The 23,899-nt window shown below is 43.7% G+C and overlaps 1 protein-coding gene across 1 annotated transcript in view; it reads left to right on the top strand.

Moving 5' to 3' along the window:
* LOC109320783 (cytosolic phospholipase A2 zeta-like) overlaps positions 1-23,899 on the top strand; it is a 39,329-nt gene that overhangs the window by 6,600 nt on the left and 8,830 nt on the right. Inside the window, exons 3-14 of the mRNA XM_019551039.1 lie at positions 319-455; positions 2,880-3,008; positions 6,029-6,069; positions 6,589-6,631; positions 7,444-7,510; positions 9,423-9,476; positions 9,773-9,942; positions 10,989-11,102; positions 14,839-14,876; positions 16,903-17,038; positions 17,810-17,946; positions 21,022-21,244. Coding sequence (XP_019406584.1) covers positions 319-455; positions 2,880-3,008; positions 6,029-6,069; positions 6,589-6,631; positions 7,444-7,510; positions 9,423-9,476; positions 9,773-9,942; positions 10,989-11,102; positions 14,839-14,876; positions 16,903-17,038; positions 17,810-17,946; positions 21,022-21,244 — 1,289 coding nt within the window. The remainder of the gene's footprint in view (positions 1-318; positions 456-2,879; positions 3,009-6,028; positions 6,070-6,588; positions 6,632-7,443; positions 7,511-9,422; positions 9,477-9,772; positions 9,943-10,988; positions 11,103-14,838; positions 14,877-16,902; positions 17,039-17,809; positions 17,947-21,021; positions 21,245-23,899) is intronic.

Consider the following 23,899-nt stretch of genomic DNA (forward strand, 5'->3'; position numbering starts at 1 on the left):
TATATATATATACTGTTTGTGTGTGTAAATGCTTAGAGATGGGAATTTTGTAATTGTTCAAGTGCTCATCAGTAGATCCTAATAAATAAAAGACCTCTGAGTTTGGTGCAGTAACTGACTTTTGAACCCCATGAGGGCATGAATGTTCTGACAGTTGCTTTGAATGCTGTGTTGTTACATTTCATAATTGGAACTACAGAATATTGGAAATAAGTCAGATAATGGGACATGATGTGCTTTGAAGAAAGCTCGAGCTATTATGGCAAAGACAACCTGCTTGTGGATTGGCTTCCATCATTTTTCTGTCTTTCCTTTCAGTGTCCAAAGCAAACTGCTATGTGGCATTGAAGCTTCCAGCTGCATCTCCATTCACATCTCGAACGCAGGTTGTTTATAACTCCAGCGATCCAGAATGGAACGAAAGCTTTGAATACAGAATCCACAGTGCTGTGAAGGTGAGCCTCTACTGTGGAGCTGACCAGATGCCACCTGCAGTGAGAAGATCTTGGCATTTGAGACGCAAGCCTGTTTTATTGTAAGATGCAAAAACTGTGAAATAAAAATGAAAGCCTCAAGTCATGCCTCTATTAAGATCTTTGTTTCACTGAGAAGTATTTCTACATCACATATACGTGAGGTAAATTTCAGTGAAGAATTCAGTGTCACAGGAAGAGCAGAGCTCTACAATGCTAGAGGGCAAGCATGACTGTTACTTTAAGGATTTTGGGGTGGTGGCAGCTTTGATAGGAAAAATGTGATTTTTGCATTTATCTCAAGGACGTTTGTTTGCAAATTGACTAATCATATTTATGTGCTACAAAGTACTGTATAAACTAATCTTCAAAGTACTCCAGGGTGCGTAGGGTAAACAAATTCCTGTTTCACACAAGCTGAGGCATGTAAGTTTTGTGACTTGCCCCTGCCACACTGGAAGTCTGACAGAGGCAGGATTAGAAGTCTGTTTTTTTCCGGAGACCACTTCCTTTTTTATAATTAAGAGTAAAGCATGAAGAAAGTTGGGGAATCAATTCAACCTCCCAAAGCAGAACTTGGAAGAAGGTGGATAGATGGGAATGCAGTTCTTCCTCAGGATGCCATGTGGGATTGGCTGGTTGAACTTTATCCTTTTTGAAAGGCGTTGGCACCTGCGCTCCCATAATTTTTAATGTGAATATGTACATAAAATTAATTACTGATAACAAGGTGACCAAGAAGTCCTTGACCATACAAAAACAAAACAAAACTAAACTAATCAACTTTATGTAGATAGCCAAGTGAAAACATTACAATGACATCTGTACAACCTTTTGCTTCTGAGAAATGTGCCATTGTATACCTGAAATATTACCTATTGTGTTTTCAAACTTGCTACGTCAGCAGACTTTACAGTTGTGTTGAGCACCTTATGCATGCCAAACTGCCATATATAATTATATAATTTATGGCTAAGCCCACGATTTTTGCCATAACTGTCCCGGTAGCAATGGAAACCATGAATTTGAATACATTCCATAAAATCTTGCAAATAGGTGCAAAGATGCATCTAATTTGGTGGATTCTTTAGTTTACTTACAAGTACATCTTTTCACATGCCTATGTTGACTTGAATCACTTGGTCTCTTTCAGTGAGGTTATTGTTTTGCTATTGTAAGCATGTAGCAAGGTGTAGTTTAGCCAGTGAGATTTCTAACAGAAAACTGCATGTTGCTAATATTTCTGTGAATACTGTTTCTTTTCCCAGGCTTCTGCCCTGTAAGTTGCTAAGAATGATGGGGCCAAAATCATAGCTTTATTTATAATTTCAGTACTAAATTGCATGAAGCTGCTCACAACCTAGAGCAGGCTGAACACATTAGAAAAGTTTTCATATCCAGGCAGAGCGGATGCTTGCTGCTAACTTTTTATTTGTTAATGGCGAATTCATATGTATCTTAAGTGTTCAGCTTGCTGTCTGACATTGTAAACTCCTTCAGTGATGACTTTGTGCCCTACCCCAGAGCAGTGTTGTTTGCTAGAAGCAGGGATGCCTTGCAATATTGGAATACTTGTTTAGTTTAGAATTTGTTCTCCCAGAATAATATGCTCAATGGCACTGCATCTGCTGTCTGTGGTGCTTGTGCTTCCTTTGTCACATGACTTTGCTGGTTGTCTGCCATCCTTCTTGGCTACTAATCTTTTCTCCTTTTTCTCTTGATCTCTTTCTCCCTCTATTCCTTTGCTTCTTTCAGGCACCAGTTGTGGTACAGTAGGACACAGATTAAATTATTGGCTGTTCTTATCCCTGGTTACCACTTACTTTAGCTTATACCAGTGGCACTCAACTCTTCGGTCCTGTAGGCCGGATGAGTGGTGTGGGGCTGGTCCATGGGCTGGATTGGGCCCCATGCTGTTCCCATGTGCTGGGATTGGGGCCTTGCACCACACCCCTCTGGCCCCACATACTGGGGGTGGGTGCTGGGGCCCTGTGAGCTGGGACTGGGCCCTGTGCTACTCTAGTGGGCCAATCTAGCATGTAGGTCTGCAGCCCATGGGGCTTCCCACAGATGCCTCTGTGCTTGTTGATTTATCTATGTCTTCAGGTGTAAAATGTTTAGTGGAAATATCATGTATAAATCATCTGTCCCACATTTTCAGACTGGGTCTTTTCCAGAAAAAATAACACTGGTGTGGAGTTTTGTCATAATTTAAAAGGGACATAATGGAACAGAAACCTAGTAGGATAAATTATTCATTTTCTTGAAAAAACAAGGGCAAAAGAGAAAGGACAGAATACTAAATGAACTGAGAATGCCTCTTCATTCAGCATAAGGCTGGGGTACGTATGGCTGTTTTTTGAAGATGTTCATGTGTGATCTCTACCTCTTTTTCTCTCATTTTAGAATATCTTGGAGTTCACATTCTATGACAAAGATATGGTGCTGGACAGTCATGCTAAATCAATTGCTTTTGATGTAGGGAATATTAAACCAGGCCAGACGTTGAGTCACACATTTGTGCTAAATCCCCAGGTAAGATTTTCCTACTCCTGTGTTGGGGAGGGGGGAGGGGAAAACAAGCAGAGTTAGTCATATGAAGAAACATGCAGTGAAGATGCTTCCTCTGCTAGGTGTATGCTGGATTATGGCAGGTATTAATTTCTTAGATGTTTTTTCCAGGATGGAAGGTTGATGTGATTTTTCATAAGTTTAAACTGAAAATGCAATGACCCTGGATTCCATTTCAGAGATCATGCTCTGCCACAGGGTTGCAAAACATCTTGCCTGCAGTAACCTATAATCCAGCCCCTGGTGCTTCCCCTTTTACTGTGCCAGACCAGCCCTCCAGGCAGTGCCTAGGATATGCATCACCTGAGGTGCTAACTTGGGCCAGGTCCCAGGCTGCACTGCTCATGGGGCTGGTCCCAGACTGTCACCCATGCTGCTTGGTGCCAATCTCTGGCTGTGCTACCCATGCCACAGCAAGTGGCACAGACTGGGACAGGCTCCAGCAGGGCAGCCCACTGGAGCTGGGTTTCAAGCTGCACTGCCTGCTGGGGCTAGTCCTAGGCTGCATCGCCTGTCAGGGCCAGCCCTGTGTGTGGGTGGGGGCCGTGTATCAGATCCAGCCCATGGACCAGTCCTGTGTCACTCATCTGGCCTGGAGGAGTTTGACACCCTTGCTCTACCTTTTACCCACATACCTTTAATCCATAAAACCTCATTCAGAGTTCTGTGCTCAAACACCCTTTTTTTGGTTTTGCTTACAGAATTCCCAGTGGGATACACATTTTCATAAACTATTGGCAGTATTTGACATGGAGTTCATCCTGAAAAGTCCATTAGGAAATATTCAAGTTCATGTTACACCTTTCCTTATCCCATTTCTGCAAGAATTAGCAGGCAGCTTCATAGATTTCATAGACATTAGGGCTGGAAGGGACCTTGGAAGATCATCGAGTCCAGCCCCCTGCCCCAGGGGGGTAGGAAGTCAGCTGGGGTCACAGGATCCCAGCAAGATAAACATCCAATTGACTCTTAAAGGAGTCCAGAGTAGCTGCTTGCACCACTTCTGGCAGCAGTCTGTTCCAGGCCTTGGGGGCTCAGACAGTAACGAAGTTCTTCCTTATGTCCAGCCTGAAATGTTCTTAGATGAGTTCATGACTGTTTGACCTTGTCACCCCATGGGGCACTTTGGTGAACAGGTGTTCCCCCAGATCCTGATGTGCACCCCTTATATACTTATAGGCAGCCACCAGGTCCCCCCTGAGCCTGCACTGCCAAAGTGAAAAACCTCTTCTTGAGGTTGTATATCAACATCTGGTCAGTTATTTTGCTGCAACATTAAACGCATTCCTCTCTGCCTCCCTCCTGCACGCTTCCACTCCCTGCTACTTTCCTTCTCATCCGCTGTGGAGACTGTCATTCCTCCTGTCATCAGTGCCTCACTTGGGGATCTCCAGGCTCTCACACCTAGATTATGTCAAAGTCTTGGAGATTATTCCTACCAAAATCTCTGAAGTACAGGCATTTTATCTAACCATACAGCTAAAACTCTCATTGAGGCATCTTCCATTTAGATTAATTCAACATCTTTTTCTTGGCTTTGACACATGCAGCTGCCCACATCCATCCAGGGTGATACTGCAATGACCACTGTCTGAGGCTGTCACCTTGTTCACATCATCCCTCTACTGGCTCCCCCTTCTCTAGCACATCCCTCTTGCCTTTTATTTGCTGATGGCACTTATACTGAACAACCATAATCCCTCCACAGTAACTCTGGTTCCTTTCCTTAGAGGTCAAAACCACACTCTGCACTACCTAGAGTTTTCTTGGAGAAGTTGTGTAAAGTGCTGATATACCTTAGCCATGTTTTGGATGCTGAGATTTGAGGTGACAGGGCTGCAGACCATAGAGGAAAGCCAATTAAGGCACACATATTGGCACAGTAAGCTCATGGTCAGAAGTGGCCCTTAGGTATTAGCTTATTACCTCAAGAAAATCTGAAGTATTTTACCTTTGGGTAAGTCTGTAGGCTGCTGTATCTGTTTTGGGATCCATCTCATGGTTGCTTTCATTATTCATTGTTCTGTTATGTCATAATTGAACTCCTCTGCAATAATGTGAGAATAGTCCAAAACATCTCCTTTACCAATGTTTACTGTTTCAGTGGCTTTGGTTGTGCCATAGTCTCTTCTGTTCTCTTCCTGTAGCATCCAGTTTATGAAACTCTGGGGTTTCTTGTATTGTAAACATGTTGGTTGTGACAGTATGTTAGAGAGTATTTTCGACATGTCTATATGAGTGGTACTCAGCCTTTTTGCTCCATGGGCCAGGATCCAGTTTTTGACGCAGATCTGGTGCATGGGACAGATGTACTGGGCCTGATTCAGCTGAGTGGTGGGGTAGAGAGGCAGCCTAGTCCTGATTCTACTGCACAAGGTGAAGAGGGCATGGCTCAGCTCTGATCCATCAGTGCAGGGCTTTGGACTTTGGTAGCAGGAAGGGATGGCGGTATTAATTGCCACTGCTCCCCCTTGCCCCCGCCAAATTTCTCAACCCATGGGTTGCCCCCCAGCCAGGTGTCATGGCTCCCCAGACCTGGGAGTTGAGCACTTTTGGTCTATACTATTCCAGCCTGGCTTCAAGGAGCACTGTACTCAGCTGTGCTGTTCATGCTACTGGATGAACCAGAAGCCATATAGCTGCCTTACTATGGTGCTGCACATTTGCCAAAAAGCTCTATTTGTCTCATTTGCCAGCTTCAGGGGAGGATACTCACACTCCCTTTTGGCAGTAAGGTGCTCTAAATGCAGCAGGTTAGCATGGGAAAGATATTGCAGATGAAGGAAATAAAACAGTAAACCTAAATAGGAGACGATGAATCTTTGTATCAGGGTCAGGGCAGTTTAAACTTTTGTGCTGGGGGTCTGGAGATGATATCCTCATGAGACCTTACCACAGGGGTACTGGGTCCCTGGAGTTACAAATTGTATTTTCCTGGACGTAGCTGACCTATTGTGTATTTGATCTCTTTCAAGAAAAAGGAGAAGAAAGAAGAGTTGGATGTGGAATTTTATTTGGAAGAAAGGTGAGGTTCTTATCAAGTGCTGCTTAATGCAAATCTAATTCTGAATGACTCTTTGTCAGTTATCGGTAGCACTTCTTGGCTCATTTATGGCCAGAGACCTGATTAAACATGTCCATGAGGCTGCTGCTTCCTTAGCCTGAAAGTATTGTTGAAGCCCTGGTTTGAAGAAGTTGCATTACTGTTAGCATCCTGGGTAGGTCCAGTGTTTTAAAGGTAATATGTGGGATAATTGGCCTCCTCTTCAACTCCTCAGTTCCTGGGTTATGGCTGTCCTCATGAAAAGATGGGAGAATCCAAGCCATCTTATAAAACCAAAATGTTATTTCTCTACCAGTAGGGCAAAATGGTGTCTGAAACAGGAAAAAAAACCTTTGCTAAACATTCGTTCATTGTCAGATGATAAACTATTAAATGTCTTGCAGTGAGTGTCCCTGAAGCATTAAGTTAGGGTAGATATGTAAAAGGGGGAGTGCAGCCAAAAGATCAAAGCTGGTTCATATTAACCTTTCATTTCCACAGCACAGATACTCCAACTGAGGTCATCACCAATGGAGTTCTAGTGGTGAGTGGGCAATATTTTTGCTAACTTTGGAAGGATTATTTTGTGTGGGGTCTACTTGTAGTTCAGTAGTGCTGGTGCATTGATTTCCAATCTACTTTAAACTCCTCCTTTGTTTTCATTTGTTTGTGTGTGAAAAATTGAAGATGTCTCTTGGGGCTGCTATAGTAATTGCTTCTTCCCATTTTCCAACAGGTCATCAGATGGGTTTGTACTGGAGACCTTAAATACTGTAGAAGAGACCACTATCACTTGAGCTAAAGGAATTAGCTGCTTGCCATAATAGGCTGTTATACCCTAGTTTCCTAGGTGACATGGCAGTAGAAAGTGACCTGATATACTTTTTCCATAAATAGCATTAAAGCCTAGTCTCATGTTCAAGGCAGATTTTGAAAGGCTGTGTGTATGTGTGTGTGCATTAGGGAAAGTACTGTAGACTTCTTGAAATTAAGGCACATACTGATTTCCAACAAATACCTTCAAGGAAATTGCCTCTTCCTAGCCATGTACACTCATTCCTGTACCCTTACTAACAAATACGCTTGGGATCCAAACTTTCCAGGCCATTTTATTTCATTGCTTGAGGTAGGAAGATAATTTGCAGGCTCAAGAGTCATTCTGGGCACAGTGGAAAGGAGTCCTGCCTCTAATTTTCTTCAGGGCTCAAAAAGAAATTAATTCCAAATTGAGCTTAATTTTGTCATTGGATAATTACTTTAACAACTTATCATCATAGACTACTAGCTTACGTTTCAGTGAGGAAAAGAGCAGAAATTTGTAGATAAGAATCTTACAACTCTTTGCCCCCTATATAGGCTCATCCCTGCCTGTGTGTTAAAGGCACCCTCAATAAAAGCAAGAAGACCCAATGGATAATACAGGGTAAGCATGTTTTCCCTTTAGCATGTACAGCTCTTTTAAGGCAGAGGATGTGGTGGGAAACTGCATGTGTCCTTGTTACAGAGTTTTATAAAATAGTGTCTGTTTGCAGCAGCCCTTGGTAACAGCAACAAAACAATTTACTAGTTTTTCTCTTGGGAACAATTTCCCTACTATTCAATTAAGTGTTGCCCTATAACTGCAAAAAATGCTTATGAGCAACTTAGCAGCAGAGCACAGACTTGTGCCACAGGCAGGTATTAATTATAATTGATATGGGCTGACTGCAGTCAGTTAGCTCAAGACTTAAAGGAAATCTGTCATATTCCTTCCTCATGGTTGCTTTGTTCTGCTGGCTGGCAGGAGCAGATGTCTGTCCAGGCAGGAATCATTTGCTGCTGAGGAGAAAAGCCTGGGGTAGCTTGGGACCATCCAGACATTTTCTGAGCAATATTGCTCCCCACAACTACCCAACAAGAATCCCATCTTGTACTTGGCTTGTTTCACCCACTACTATGTGAAACTCTGGAGAGTAGTGCTCCTGCACCTATGCTGGCAGCATGCCCAACCTATGTAGTAGGTAGTAGGGCTGTGCGAAACGGAAACGTTTCATTTTGACCAGCATTTTGAAGTTTTGACAGAACAGTGTTTCATTTCGACTTTTGTTTTGAGTCGAAACGGCTGTTCCATTTCCTTCTGTCAAAACATTCTGCTGTTTTGACCCTGTTTCGACATTTCGCCCATAGCATATAGTGGGTTAGGTTGAAACAAGCTATAACTTTGTCATTTCTGACCTGATTTGGATGAAACTTGTAGGAACGGTACCCCATTCTGAGGGCATTATGCATGCTAAGTTTCATGAAGATAGGTACAGGGGGTTCAGAGAAACTGCACCCCAAAATCGTGAGAGCTAATGTGAAGCCACAGTGGGGTCAAAACTGCAGGGATAGTAGCCCCCTGCTGAGGCCACAAAGCCTGCCAAGTTTTAAGGAGATAAGTGCAGGGGTTTGGGGAAAACTGCACCTTAAGCTGCGGATGGGTGCTTGTGCAACTGTGTCTGTCTTAGGGCACAGTGGGGATGGGGGGCAGGTGGGGGGGACTACTGCACGCCTGGCTGCTAAGCTACTGTGTTACCAGTTACCAATCAATCATGATTCACTCAGGGACCAGCTCAATACACAGTACCTAGCTGTTACATAATGACTTAATGAGCATGGATTAACACCTACACAACCACAGACAGACTAAGGAGAGGAAAGAATCAATACAGACAATCAACTGCCTCAAGACAGAGACAGTCAGTTGCACAAGCACCAATGTCACGAGTTTTGTCTGTCAGCAGCTAGGGGTGCAGGGCCCCAGAACCCAGAACCCCTGCACCAATCTCCTCGACAGCTGGCAGGGTTTGTGGCTGCAGCAGGGGCTACCATCCCTGCAGCTTTCATCCTGCTGCGCCTTAACACACACAGTGTCACCCATGTCATGAGTTTTGCTTGTCTGCAGCTTGAGGTGCAGTTTCCCCCAAACCCCTGTACTTATCTCCTTGAAACTTGGCAGGCTTTGTGGCCTCCACAGGGGCTAGCAAGCCTGCAGTTTTGAACCTACTGGGGCTTAACACATACATGTGACACAAGTTTTGCGTTCAACAATATGGGGTGCAGTTTCTCCAAATCCCCTGCACCTAACTTCTTGAAACTTGGTATGTTTTATGCCCTCAGAAGGAGCTACCAGTTCTGCATGTTTTATCCAAATGTGGCCAGAAATGACAAAGTTATAGGCTGTTTTGACCTTCTCCATTATAGCCCAAGGGCAAAACATCGAAATGGCAAAACGTTTTGACTTGCTTCATTTCGTTTTGAGGCTGTTTCGACCATATTTGTTTCATTTTGATTTTGCTGTTTCAACTTTGAAACAGGTCGAAACAGCTTCAAAACAAAACTGATGGTGAAATTTCACGCAGACCTAATAGGTAGACCTGAATCTACCCCTAGAAGCCAGGAAACAAGACTTAGGATATACTTTTGTTACACTAGAGTGCATGTGTAGGGTTGGCAACTGATGATAATGAAGTAGCTTATTTTGGGGCAATTGTTGCATGCAGGATTTTAGGAGATCAGAATACAGCCTGGTTTTAGTAAGCATCTGGGACAGGGATTCAGGCTGGGAAATTTGTCACTGAGGAATGATTGTAATTTAGAATTTTGTAAGTTTCTTTTTCTGCCTATGCTGTTAATTGTGACTTAGACTTCTGATTTTGCTGCTCAGAGAACTGTCAAGTCCACTTGTCAGTGCCCGGTGCCTTTGAGAATCAGTCCTCCACTTTTTGCAGTGCTGATTCAGAAAACAGAAGGAAGATTCCATTTCTCTTCCATGTAGATAGAGAAATCCATCCTCAGCTGGACTTGGAACTGCTGCAAACTACAGCTGTCATAGAGGTGAGAAACAACATTTGTTAGAGTTTTGATGCACTAGGGCAGATTCAGATTTGAAACAGTGCAAGAATGGAGTTGCATATTATATTAAATAATGAGGGTAAACACAATACTGTATAGCTGCTTATCAAGTTCCAGTCAGTCCCATACAGTGAATGATTTATGGGTCCTGTAGAAAAAATGGTATGTAACTACAGACAGTAAGAAAATAAATACGTTAAAAAGGACAGAATTTAAAATTGCACAGGCAATATTAGTCTGGCATTTTCTACTTTTGAAACTTTAATAATAATTTTGTAACACTTTTGTAATATACATATAATTCAGTTGCCCAAATTTACCTTTTTTAAGAGGCATAGTTTAAAGTCAAAGGAAACAATAGTTAATTACAGTGGAAGTGGGATTAGGCCATTTATATATTACTGTAAATCCTCGGTTAGACTTCAAGTTTGCGTCCAAGTGTGGAAATAGGTGTCTCATTTTTTTATTGTTAGAGAATTTAAAGGCAGTATATCTATTTCTGAGTTGCATCTGCAACTTAAAACTTCCACATTAACATTAAAATTTTGTGGTTTAAGAACTATATATTATGGGCATTTTTACATGTGGTCTCAATGCAGCACTGGGCACTTTTAATTAGGAAGTCGCTCTAATTAAAAGCACCTGGTGCCACATCAGGTACACAGTGCACCTCTGTGCTGAGAAAACAGTGGTGGTGTGCTTTGAACTAAAGCACATTGAACGTTTTTTACATACATGTGATGCATGAAGCTGCCAGAGCATGTCAATTCATGTGCTTTTCCAGTAAATTGGATTTCAGTAAAAGGATTTCCAGTGTGTCAGAGCAGGCTTCTTGCATGTGTATAATAAATGGCCAGCCAGTTTGGCTTGTTCTAATGGTGGCTATAAGGTTTTCTTTTAGTCAACAGCTCACAGTTGAGCTATATGTTTTGTAATGATTCTATAGCACATTTAATAATGGAAAGATGCTGTTTTATTTGTATATACCAATGTTTCTGTTGATTTAAGCTGAGCATTTTGCTTTGTAGGAGGGGTGGACTGAGGACTTAAAAATGCATACTGCACGCTTAGGAATGGGATCAGTTCCTGTGGGAACCCTCCCACTGGGACAAGAAGCAGAATTTAGTGTTCTACTAGGAAAGGTAATTTTCTTTGTCTCTCTAGATTCTTTTCTAGCATGGAATGATTGTGGCTAAGATTTGTGCTTTTAAACTTTATACTGTTTTTCTGTAATTTGTCTTGTTAATTTAAATTATAAGTGGAAGTCTATCCAACTTGAGGAGGCAGCTGGCTGAATTCATGGCAGATTGTGGGACCAGCCACCATTTTCCTGGGCTGATCATGGCAGGGACCTTCCATGCCTCTGATTGGCCAAGGCAGTCCTGTCCCTCCCCACAGATTGCCGGATGGCCTGAAACTGCAGCTTAATTGCTTAATAATGTTTCCCTTAATGGATTATGTGGGATTAATCAGGGGATTAAGCCTGTGGAAGCCACTAATTGATGCCTTATTAAGCAATCAATGAAATGCTAAACTGAAATGTTTTATCAAATTAAACACAATGTGAGTTTTAACTAATACCATCTCTATACAATTTATTAAAGGACATTGTAAGAAGAAGTTTATTCAATGCTAATCTTGAGGTAGATTAATTCATGCTAACTGTTAAATGCTAGTGCGCTGCATCCAGCAGCAGTAGCTGCAGACATTTTCTGTCTCTGTAGGCTGAACACTTGTCCATACACTGAGATGGCATGATCAGCATGTACTGAGTTCATTAGAATGGTGAGAGAGTGTCTTGCCAGAGTGTAGAGATGTGGAAACCAGTCACAGATAGAGTCCCAAAATGCAGGCACAGGCATCTGGCACTCTTTGACAAAGTTCATGTAAGCAGCACTTTTTTGTCATGCTCTTTCTGCCATTCAGGAATTGATTTCAGTAGCTGAGGGTCAGAACTCGGAACAGGCACCTGGTTGGGGTCCAAAATATGAAGACCACTAAGGAAGAAGGCAGTCAGTTGTCTGAACTGCAGTGGCAGTGATGGGTCATACCTGTAGTACTGGTTCAGCTTTACAGCTATTGCCTGGAACAGGTCCCTTTCCCACTGGTTATCATGAGGACAGGATGACAGTTCTTGTGATATCCTGTCTTCTGCCTACCTTATCAAACCCACCAGCTTGTAGTGTGTGTGGTGGATCATAGCATGCTGGCCTTCAAACCACATTAGAAGTTCCATGAACTGGGCGGCATTTTCAGCCACAAACATCACTTGATCTTAAATGTCACCCCGTCTTAAGATATCACGAAGCTTAAGCGTGCAGTGTGTGCTGGGTGTGATTTCCAGCTCCTCACTCACAAACTGTTGGTGTAGTACTGCATATGCTTGGCATGGTTACAGACTGCACTGAACCACCAATTCCACCTTGCGAGCAGAGGCTCTGGTGCCAGTGGCATGTGAGGCCCCACTTTGACTGATGATGGATTCCATGTACCAGAGCTTATGGCCTAGACAGTGCTTGAAGCCTTTCTTGAAGGAGGACATCAGGCTGTCGACATTGGGAAACAGCATATGCTAGATGTCACTTACTAAAGACAGAATGTGTTCATTGCAGGTGACATGAACTGTGTTGGGCAGCATTCCTTTGAACACATCAGAGAAAGCTCTGCACATGTACATGGCATTGTTGGACAGGAGTGCTGAGATCTTGTTAAATTTTAAGCTGCATTTGACAATTGACTTCACTACGGCCTTGAAACACGGTAGAAAAATTGACAGATGTGAGGTCATCTGGGTCCGTTTGAAACACAGCCAGGTCTCAGTCTGTCCAGCTCCCAGGTACAAATAACATGTGCAACATGTAGTTATCTTCATGGCTGGTGGCTTCATTGGCCACAATGGAGAAGGTTTATACTCTGCCAATACAGACTTTTTGGGCTGTACATAAAGAAGCAATCACTGCAGGTAGACCATTTTGGCAAAGCTTGTTTGCACATGGAAAACTGCCAGCATCTGGCATGTTTGGGTTCAGGAAGTCCCTTTACTAAGGAAGATCAAGTTTCTTCAGTGGGATGTTTGCCTTTGCAAAAACCGCCATGAAGGAAAATGTCTCTTGTCTTACCAAGCTGCTTTCCATAGTCCTTTTAAAGAGCAAGGACACAGTTGATTGTTTCTTGCTCTTACCTTCCGATTCTATGGTAGCATTTCACTTTGTGTGCCTTGGGCTAAGTGTTGATCTATACTGGTTTTCCTTGACACATCCAGAGTCACATTGCAGGTGGTACAAAACAGTCTGTCTCCATCTGCATGCAAGGTCCTTGCAGGTTATTGCCTTACACGGTCCAGAGCTGAAACATGTGGTTGTCTTGGAGGATTTATTCTCAGTGTTCATGCTCAATCCTCCTTAGGCTGCAGATGCCTGTGGCTATTTTAAAAGCTGGTGCTAAAACACTTCCGCTTCCCTGACTGGCCCTGGACTGGCTCCTGTATTAAATCTACATCATAGGCTCAGTCTCTGATTTACTCCCCCGCCCCTCCATGTGCTTCAGGACTGCAGGGCTTCCTTCCATTTTCTCTGCTTGCTGGTATAGTTGTTTGTTTGTTTTAAAGTGAGCCTGCCATTTTTTTTGTAGCCCGCCTGGTTTTGCATTTTTTGTGAAAAACATGAAATCACAATTTTAGTAGGTCCCTAATCATAAGTGATTTGAGGCGTAGACTGTCCCTTACTATGCAGTTAACCAGCACTCTAGAACAAGAACCTGATCTGACAAGGGCATTTGTGATACAGTAGTAACAAAAATTGAATAGCCTGTCTTTTCTATATGCATGAGAGCAAAAGATTGTTAAAAAAAATAAACCCAGACCTCAGTTATCCATTCCTTTATCCAGGAGGATCTAGTGCCAATTTTTCATGTTAGTTCTGGAAATTATCTCTATAAAATCATTTTCAGGAGTGGTTGTTATTGGGTAACAGTAGGGAGGATGAACATAAATGGGTGGGTGTGAATTAAATAAAGCAGCAGGAGGGGTAAGAGGAAGGAATAGGTTTGAATGATGGGACTATAATGAATGGGTAGGACAGGTGGAGGGAGGCAACCATTATGGGAGGAGAGACGTTTGATTATGAATAAGGGAGGTAACAAGGGGGAGAAGGTTGATTAATAAAGTGAATAATGAAACACAAAGGAAATAATTGGGAAGAGAAATGTTAGAACAGAAAATGAAGCCAGGACCAAATGTGTGAGTTGACCGTGATGTCTCCAAACTTCTGTCATATTCATTTAGATACTCAAAACCTTCCACTGTCTTAACAGAAGGCTACATTAATAAATTGCTATTTTTTTGGTAAAATATTTTAAAACCCACATATTTATTGTCTTAAAGAGCCATCCATTTTACTAAAAGAGGTAGTGTTCTTGCTATATGTAAGAGTTTCAGGACTTTTGCTAATAACTTCCTGAAACAAATGATTTCTTTCCAAGCCAGTTTGCCTTAGTGTAGTAACAAGTTTAAAGTGTGTATGTTTATTAAATAATTCAATTTTATGTCAGAATATCGAAGGATGGATCACCTTCTTGTTTATAGTGACAAGTCATTCTGTGTTCAGGTCAGGGCAGACTTTCAGAGGTGTATACATATTGTTTGATTCCCTTCATTGCTAGTTTTTTCTCTTTATAAAATAATGGCCAATCTGGCTAATTCATTCCTTTTTTTTTCTTTGTGTTTGGAAAACCACATGGTGGTAAGTTAGCTTTACTTCTGGATAGATATGATTGTAATTTTTATCATAAGCTGTGGCCGTTCTTTGTACATTACTCGTGTGGACTTTTGTAAAACTGTCTTAGCTGCAGCTTTGTTTTTTGGGGGTTTTTTTCCCCCAGGAACAAGGTGTGGATCTGACTATTAAGGTTGAAGAATGGTGAGTCTGATACTCCAAAATTGCATTAAAGAGCTTATGATGAGTAGATGCTATTCTTGTTATAAATATGTCTTTTAACTATTTCAACTTCTCAGTTCCATTTACAATTCCTATTACAATGGATTTTCTTCTCCTGTTGAACCAGTTCACTGTAGCCTTAATGTCAAATGTGTTTTCATGGTATTGGAAACTCTGTGCAAGGAAAAGCTAAAATTATTATTAACTTGGGATGGATAAATTGGTTTGTGCAGCTCCCACCATGAACTAAAACTTGTGGGAGCATGTGAGAAAACCTGAACTCAGCTCCAAATTGTAAAATGTCTTACCACTGGTAGGCTGTATTTCTTCAAAACAAAAAACTATTTCTGAGATGTTTTAGAGTTTGCTGTGAGGATGGCCTGGACTGCAATCCATTGTCTCAGTTATAGATATTTAATTTGTTTTTCAGCCTGCTGAAAGTTTACAGATTTCCTCTAATCACCTTTTACATCTGCCTTCAGGAAAGTTTTTGATGTTGTTTAGAAATATAAATTGTTGTAGAGCATAAGCATTTTGCAAATACATAAGGAGAGCTGTGGAAGAATATTTCTTTAAAGTAAAGTGACTGCGCAGGTCTGTGTGTGCCTGCATGTGTGTGAGTGCTTCAAGGTTCTTCCAGTAGCTTTAGTTACCTTTTTGGTGTTCTGTTTCTAAATGTGTTCTTTGATATTTATGCTGCATTTATGATACAGGGGGCTGGACTTGATGATCTTCTGAGGTCCCTTCCAGCCCTAATGTCTATGAAATCTATGAAGTTTGTTTAAAAGTTACCTTTTTAAAACTCAATACAGGGATTACTTGAGAAATTGTCAGTATACACCATTGCAATCATTAAATGTAGGGGTGCACTGATAGAGGTTTTTGGGGGCTGATACCAATTATCAATTTTTAAGGAGGAGCTGATAGTGATCCAATTTCTGATACAGCTGCAGGCAGCTGGTAAGTCTGTTGTCCCTGGATCTGCGCTGGCGGGGAGGGGCAGGCTGCGCTGTGCTCTTCCCAGTGGGAGGCTGGTGCAGGCTGGGCTTGGGGTAGGTGGCAGTGGTGCTGAAATGGGGGGCCACGGTGAAATTTGGGGGGGCTGCAGTCCACCCCCCTGGTAGCCATTCTCCCAGCATTGCCACCGCCTGCCCAGAGCCCAGCTCAGCCTCCCAGCCCCAGCCTGCAGCTGCAGCCACCCCCTCCCCCCGCACAGATCTGTGGGCACATGCCCCCCCCCCCGTGCCCTCCTGGGTTATGCCCAGCAGCGGGAGCTGCCCCCTTTCCCCCCAGCTTCCTGGATGAGCTGCAGCTCTGTACCACACTGGCTGGGTAGTGTCTGCCCCACTCCCTCCCGCACCGCAGGGGCTGTTGATCTGCCCTCCCCCCATGCCCCTTCCCTCCTACCCCATCTGCCACAACAGAATTACCAGCTGCATGCAGCTCTCCAAGCTTCTGGGCTTTGCCCCTCACTGCCTGTGTGCTGCGCTGCAGCTGTGCGCATGCACAGGCATTTATTTGCCAAATTATCGGCCACGTCACACCAATTTTCTTTATATTGGTGTCGATCCAATATCGGACCAATGTATCAGTGCCCCTCTAATTAAATATTTGTTTAGTTTTTAATGTATAATTATTTGATGAAAGAGAGCAACATTGTGAAACATATTTGCAAAAGAACTGAGCTTTGAACAGAGATTTTAAATAGTATGAAGTTGATCTGGGGTACTGGAATGAAATGTCTGTTTGGACATGGAAGCATGGATTCCTGCCCCTCCCCTCCCCATGGCTTTTCTTATTTTAACAGGTTTTTTATTTTTATTTTTTTAAAGAGACAGTGCTAATCAAAGCATAAACAAGTGCACAATTCAGCAGTTTGTTAAGAGTTAGCCTAGCATCCAGGCTCTTCTCAGCTGATCTTAACTACTGAGGTGTCAGGCATCCAATCTCAAATAAAATTCATTTCTCTTTTTTGCTGTTCCCTTTCCACCTCTGTGTTTGTGGGTAGCTTGCAGGAACTTGATGTGCGCCTCAGTTTTGACCTTGCTAAAGGAGAACGAGATTTTTTGGACAGGCGGAAGGAAAGAGCTTCTTTTACACTAAGGAGGCTTCTAGGTTTGCCAAAGAAACCTAGGAAGAATGAGGTAGGAAACTCCCCTTCCAGAGCTATCAGACAAGCCTATAATCAGGGGAAAGAGTAGTACTATGCTTTCAGTGAAACTCAAAGTAGTAGTAATAGATTTTGAACTGCAGATAGAGAAATAGTAACGCATTATGTAGGACATACCATAGTTACAGCTGGGCTGACAGGAACCAAGCAGGGGTATAGAACACAGAGAAGGGTCTCAGTGAGAAACAAAGATGTTTGAGCTGTTAACTGTCTCTGTTTCTGCCCTAAACAGCAGCTTGTCTTCAGACTCCTGAACAAAATTTAGGGGAGCGGGGAATAACACCAAAGGTCCATGAAGTCTAGCATCCCATGAGGGTGCCTTGTTTAAGGTATACTAGCTTCTTAAACCCACAGCATACAAGGGAGCAATGCGTTTTGCATGAATGACCAGGTAGCGATTCACAAATTGGTTGACTGAGATAGTGCAAGTCCAGAGTGAAGTTCAAACTCATTTCTGAGTCTGTAGCAAGGCAGCAACTCTGCCATAGTGCCCCCCCCGCCCAAGTGACACTCCAGAGGCTAAAGTAGCTAAAGATTTGCATGTACACTCAGTCTTTTAATAGGAGCAGATCTCTTTCCTGGGTAGGTTAGCCTGTCTCCATGCTTCCTGCTTTTTATTTTTGTATACGATGGAGAAAATCTGTGAAATGAAATTTAAAACTGGATGACCCTTGTATGTAACGTAATTTAGTGGCTATAATTCCATCATGTTTTTCCCTAGTCTTTTGTCTCTTTCTTCCTTTAGGTCCCGGTAGTGGCAGTAGTGGGGTCAGGAGGTGGGATGAGAGCCATGACTGCACTCTACGGCAATCTGTTAGGTCTCCAGAAGCTTAACCTCTTGGATATGCTAATCTATCTGTGTGGGATCTCAGGGTCCAACTGGTATGTACATGGAACATTTTCCCTGACCTGATGTAACAAACCCCTGCAGTGTCAGGCACAGTCGCTACAGCTGATGAGGGATTTACTTTATATTGAGTATCCTAGGGGTTAGGGTCACAGGCTAACAGGCCAATGGGAAAGGACAAATATAGGTAAATAGGCATCCACAGTGTGACAACATACACTCAGAGGGAAAGTAAACAGGTAGGGGTCAGTACTGCTGGAGTACATACATTCAGCACATGGGGTCCCCTGCCCACCTCTGGAGGTGTTCCCAAGAACCAGCTTTTAGTCCATGTAGCCCATGATCAGTCAACAAGCCTCCACAAAGTTGCTCCCCTTTAGTCACACAGTCACATACATGTTCAGCGCACACAATGCATTACATTACCCAATGCATACATTACATTGATAATGACAGTCAGGACAGTGTTAGAATTGATACCATACCAACTAACATGGATGATTTATGATAAAGATATCTGCTATTGTCTGCTAAATAGCAGCCTCTGCTATTTAGTGTCTATATTTGCTCATGTATTTTTAAATTTCTTAAGTGCTTTTATAGCTGCTCTACTACTGTTCTGAGTACCTGTAACAGGGGGCCTGCTCGGGGCTGATCTGACCATAGCCCGCCCACCTGTTCCTGAGCTAACCGCCCATGTTCTTGCCCTCCACACCTTGTTGTTAATTAATTATTTAAAGATGTAATTAAGTGGGAGGCTGCCCATTTCCTGCCCCGATGTCAGGGGGCGCTATCTGCAGCTCCTTTCCTTCCCTACACTGCAGCCCAAGCCTCGCAGATGGCATCTTGATGTTATCATTATCACCGGCCTGCACACTGGGCCCCAGAATCCTCCTAATTGAAGCCCTCCTGGATTCCTCTCGTCAGGCGGTCTCATCTGCCTTCATACCGGGCAACATAGCTCCCTGAACCACTTCCGCTTTGGGTGTGGTCCCCCCACCAGGACCTTCAGCTCACTAGCCCTGACCCACCTCCAGGCCAGTCAGAACCCCAGGCCCTCAGCTCTTGGGTGTTCCTTGCGGTGGGCCCCTGGCCCTTCGACCCTATCGGTCCTGGCCCCAGCATGGACCAGTCAGGGGAAGTCCAGACAGGTGTGAGTCTATGGCCTTTTTTCTCTCTCTGAGGGTCCACCCTCTGGGCCATCCAAACAAAGGGGTAACCCACCTGGTTGTGCGGACTAGGGATTAAGGCACCGCGACCTGCCTTTCACCGAGGTAGTAACTGGCTTGGCATTTCCTGGGGTCTTCCGCACCACTGGGAGGCCCACCAGACCACCCATTCCCAGCAGGGTACAGTTTTAGGTCATGACCAGGACCAGGAGCCTCCTTACCATCCCCTACGGCTCCTCCCTTACCTCCAGATGATATCAGCAGCCCTCCAGCCAGGCAGTGTTGTTGCCTGGCCCCCAGCAGCTGAAATGCCATGTTTATATGGGCAGCCCAACAGCCAAAATGGCTGCCCTCATCAGGCACCTGGTGGCTGCCAGCTCCAGGCCCTTAAAGTGGCAGGCACACACAGTGCCCTACCACAGTACCTCTTCCATAAACAAGAAAATTTATAGTGCTTATATGTGTGTGTATATAATATCCATAGCAATAAATATCTATATCTATATCTATAGAAAGATATAGGTGTAGTGCCATAGATTCATAGATGTAGAGTCAGAAGGGACCTAAGTAGATCTTTAAGTCCGACCCCCTGCCCTGGGCAGGAGTGAATACTGGGCTTATATGACACCAGCAAGGTAATTGTCAAGCCTCCTCTTAAAGACCACCAAAGTAGGAGCCAGCACCACTTCTCTTGGAAGTTGGTTCCAGATCCTAGCCAAAGGCCTTCCTGAAGTCCAGAAAGACTACATCCATCGTGACACCTGTGCCCAATGATTTTGTGACCTGATCGTAGAAGGCAATCAGGTTGGTCTGACAGGACATGCCTCTAATGAACCCACGCTGGTTGCCCCTGAGCATCTTCCCCCCTACAGGTCCTTCCCAGATGTGCTCCTGGATAATCTTCTCAAAAAACTTCCCCAGGATCGAAATAAGACTAATGGGCCTATAGTTGCCCGGGTCCTCTATACATTTATACACAGTACATTTATATACACACACACACTCACTCTCTCACTCTCATATCTGTTGGGCCCTGCAGCTAGAGGGTTATCAGAACAGCCACAAGTTTTTGTTTCCTCCCTCTTGCAGCTGCCTATGTTCTCCTGTGAAAATATTGGTATTTTCAAGGTAAGATCTTTTTTCCTTTATTCCATCTCCCAAAAACAAGGTGCTTGCCTTTTTTCAGGGGTGTGTGATATGTGAGAAAATAGTCATATCTTTCCCTCCCTTTTTTTTTTTTTACCATGAATATTTTTTTCATTAATCCATACAATCTTTTCATAGACACTTTTCTTTTCTGAAGTTGCCAAACTGCAACTGTAGTTAGAATAGGCCAGATCTGAGGCCTGGGTTTTTTTTTTTTTGCCACTGACATTCATCTTACTAAGGAACTAGATTTTAGTGAGATCAAGGTTGCCAGGTACAGAGTAATATTATAATTAATGGATAGAGAGGAGTTCAACTGTAAAGAAAAACAGCAGAAATGATGGTGAAGGGAAAAGGGATGGTGGGGGAAGAGAAGACGAGAGAGAGAGATATCCAGAGAATGTTCAGGGTAGAGGTAAAGGGGACATGTAGAAAGTCTCAGACATTAGATATAAATGGTGGTGGATACATTAGAAAAGTTTCTTTATGGTAATAGTTAATTAGGGAGGCACTGAAATTCTGAGGATATGTAAAAGGGTATGGTACTAAGGTTTTAAAACCATGTAAAGTTTTGAGGCTCAAACTCTGTAAAATCAAATTTCTTCCACCATGTAACTTGCTATGCATTTTAAATTAACAAAGGATATACACACAAAAAAAATCTGTGTTTTAATTTTGGTTGTATTCTGATCACAATGGGAGGAGAATAGCAATCTTTCCCTAGGAATTTTGGTATCTTGTGTACTAGTTTGATTTTTTTTTCTTAACTTAAACCCCTGGTGGATATTGTTCTAGGTGTTTGTCTAAACTCTATGAAGATCCTTACTGGTCCCACAAGGACCTCCAGGAGGCAATTGGCATTGCTCGACAACTTGTGACCAGCAGCAAAGTGGGAGCGTTTTCTGCTGAGCGCCTGGCATATTACTTCCATCAGCTATTCTTGCTGGAGAAAGAAGGGCGGAAGGTTACCCTTACGGACTTGTGGGGTCTCATCATTGAATACTTCTTACACCAGAAGGTAATGGGAGTCCCAAATTATGAATGGTTCATCCCCTGAGGGTGAGTTTAATAAAGGGAAGGGTAACTTCAGACTCGGGGTCTTATTACACATTGATTTTAGGCAACTCTTGGAGCTCTTAACCCCTGGGCTGTCCACACACTACCACCTGAAACTAGTTCTGAGTACACTTTAGGTGGCTTAGTCATGCGACTCCAAGGCAGGTTTATCTCTGATCCACGTTACCCTGTTTGTGTTCCATTAATGTATGGCCACTCCCCACAGATGAGCTGCACAAGTTGCAGTTCTCCAGCATCCCAGGATGCAAGTGTCTCCTCCCCACCTGCCTGTTGTGTGGACAAATTTTCCTTTACTGCTTGGGGAGGGATAGGGGGGTTCCAGCACGAACCAAGTCTCCCTCCTGCCCTGCAGGGATGTGACCTTCTTACCCCTAGAGATACACCCCCATGCAAACAGCTTGCAGAGCATATGCCAGCTAGTCAGGTTGTGGTTCAGGAGTAGCGTCTAGGGGAGGTGCTGGGGGAGTAAGGTAGGGGGCTGGATTGGGTCCCTATGAACTGGGGATGGGCCAGCATTTGCCCTGGGTATATATGTATAACATCTTTGTGTAAAAAGCTTCCCCATGTGCAAAGTGGGGTAAAGGTATTCTGTCTCTGCAGCATTGTGAAGATCAGCTGTCTCAGCTATTTTCTTTCTTGGGGCAGGGACAGTTGCTCCCCCAAAAGGACCTTTCCTCACTACTTTCATCTCTCAGCCATGCTGGGAAGCACGATCAGTGCCCTACTCCCTAAACCAAAATCCCAGTTTAGTAAAACATGAGACCTTCTTTAATTTACTTCCTTTTTACTTCTTTAAATTTTTTTTCTTTTACTTATTTTTATCTTATTCTTCATTGGCTGGCTGATTTCATTTCACCACCTTTCCAGCACCTCCATTTCCTTTCCACTTCCCATTTCATTACTCACCCCCATCCCATTAACTCTCCATCTCCCATCTTTATGTTCCTGTCCTCCCCCTCAACCCATCTCTCATACACCCCACCCTGGAGCAGGGATAGAAACACATCCTGACTCACCCTCCTTGTAGTGGCAACTCACAGCTGTGCAGGTGGGGGACAGTCAGAGAAAGTTTATAGCCTTAAGGTGTGACTGCTCCAAACTCAAGCTAACACTAACACTGATCAACATTTGAGAAGTTCAGACTGTAATGTGTAGCAAGGCTGTCACTTCTCTAAAGCCTGGGCCGGCTTACCACTTATCTCTGTGACAAATTGCCTAGAATTTTCTCAGAGATTAAATACATTTTGCAGGAGAAAAGAAACATCTAATAGTGATTAAAACCATAAGCCAGTCATACAATATATGCAGACCAGTTTATATTTTCAAAATGCATACAAACCATTAGCTAGCATTCAGATCTGCAGCTTTTTAGCAACAGTGGGCTAAATTAATGTAGCTTGGACCTAAGGTGGGCTGCTGCCATCCCTAGTTCCTCTACTGTGCCCCAGATACTCAGGCTGGATAAAATCTCTCTACAGGTTGCAAATGGCCAACCCCTGAGTTAGCTGATCTTCACAACATTGCAGAAACAGGGAACTTTTATCCCACTTTGCAGGTGGGGAAGCTTTATACACAAAGATGTTATGTATATGATCCCAGGGTGAAGGCTGATTAAGGGGCAGATAAGGTTAGAATTCCAGGATCTGGGGCTCACGGTGTTATGGTCAGTGAAGTATGTATGTCTTGTATTTTATGTTTGGTTTTCGTTTTTTGATGGTCTCTCTTAATGCTTAAAAACTTGGTTTCAGGACTGAAAAATGAGACGCCCAGTTTTCTCATATGTTTTCAGTTTCTGCATGCTAAAACATAAAATTGAAACTTGCATGACTTTGGCCACTTTAAAAGAGGTTATGGTGTTGCCATTGGAGACTGGGCATCAGCTATTATAATGTAGCTATTATGTCTCCATGTTCCTTATAGTGGAACACCTGCCTCCACTTCACAGCAAGACTTCCCCTTGCCTCCTCTCTCTCCCTCTCCCCTCCCCTCCCTCCCTCCCTGCCAGCTGTTGTTGAGGCCAGGCGATGGGGGGGTGCCACTGTCACATTCCCTCCCTGCTTCCCCCCCTTCCTTCCCTGGCACCCACTCCCAGCAACAGCTGTTAGCATGATCCTGCCCCTTCTCCTCCCTGCCACCTCCCCCTCCCTGCTGGCTGTTGTCAGGGCCTCTTTCCTGCTCCCCTCCCTCCCCGCAACCTGACCCTGATAACAGCTGCCACCATGGCCCCCCCTTCACCTCCCCCTGTCCCGGTCCCTTACTTCCCTCCCTCCCTGCTTGCCTGCTGCCTCCCTCTCCCTGCTGGCTGTTCTGCGGGGGCACTGGGATGGGTGGCAGGGAGGCGTGGGGAAGCCCTGCTGCTTGGGCAGCTGGGGCGTGTTTGCTGCTGCCACAAACTTCCCCAGCAGCAGCCCAAACTAGGGCCCATCACTGCCCACCATCTCAGCAGTGCATGTGAAGTTGGCGAAAAGCGTTACAAACAGACAGAATAAGCCCTTTATTGTATTAGAATGGGAGTACAACTTATACAAGTATCCTTTGTTTCTGGTATAATTATTAATCTGCATACGCCCTTTGAAAAGCTAAAATGACTCCCTGA

Source organism: Crocodylus porosus, unplaced genomic scaffold (assembly GCF_001723895.1).
Source record: "Crocodylus porosus isolate Cpor-Errol unplaced genomic scaffold, CroPor_comp1, whole genome shotgun sequence".
Taxonomy (NCBI): domain Eukaryota; kingdom Metazoa; phylum Chordata; order Crocodylia; family Crocodylidae; genus Crocodylus; species Crocodylus porosus.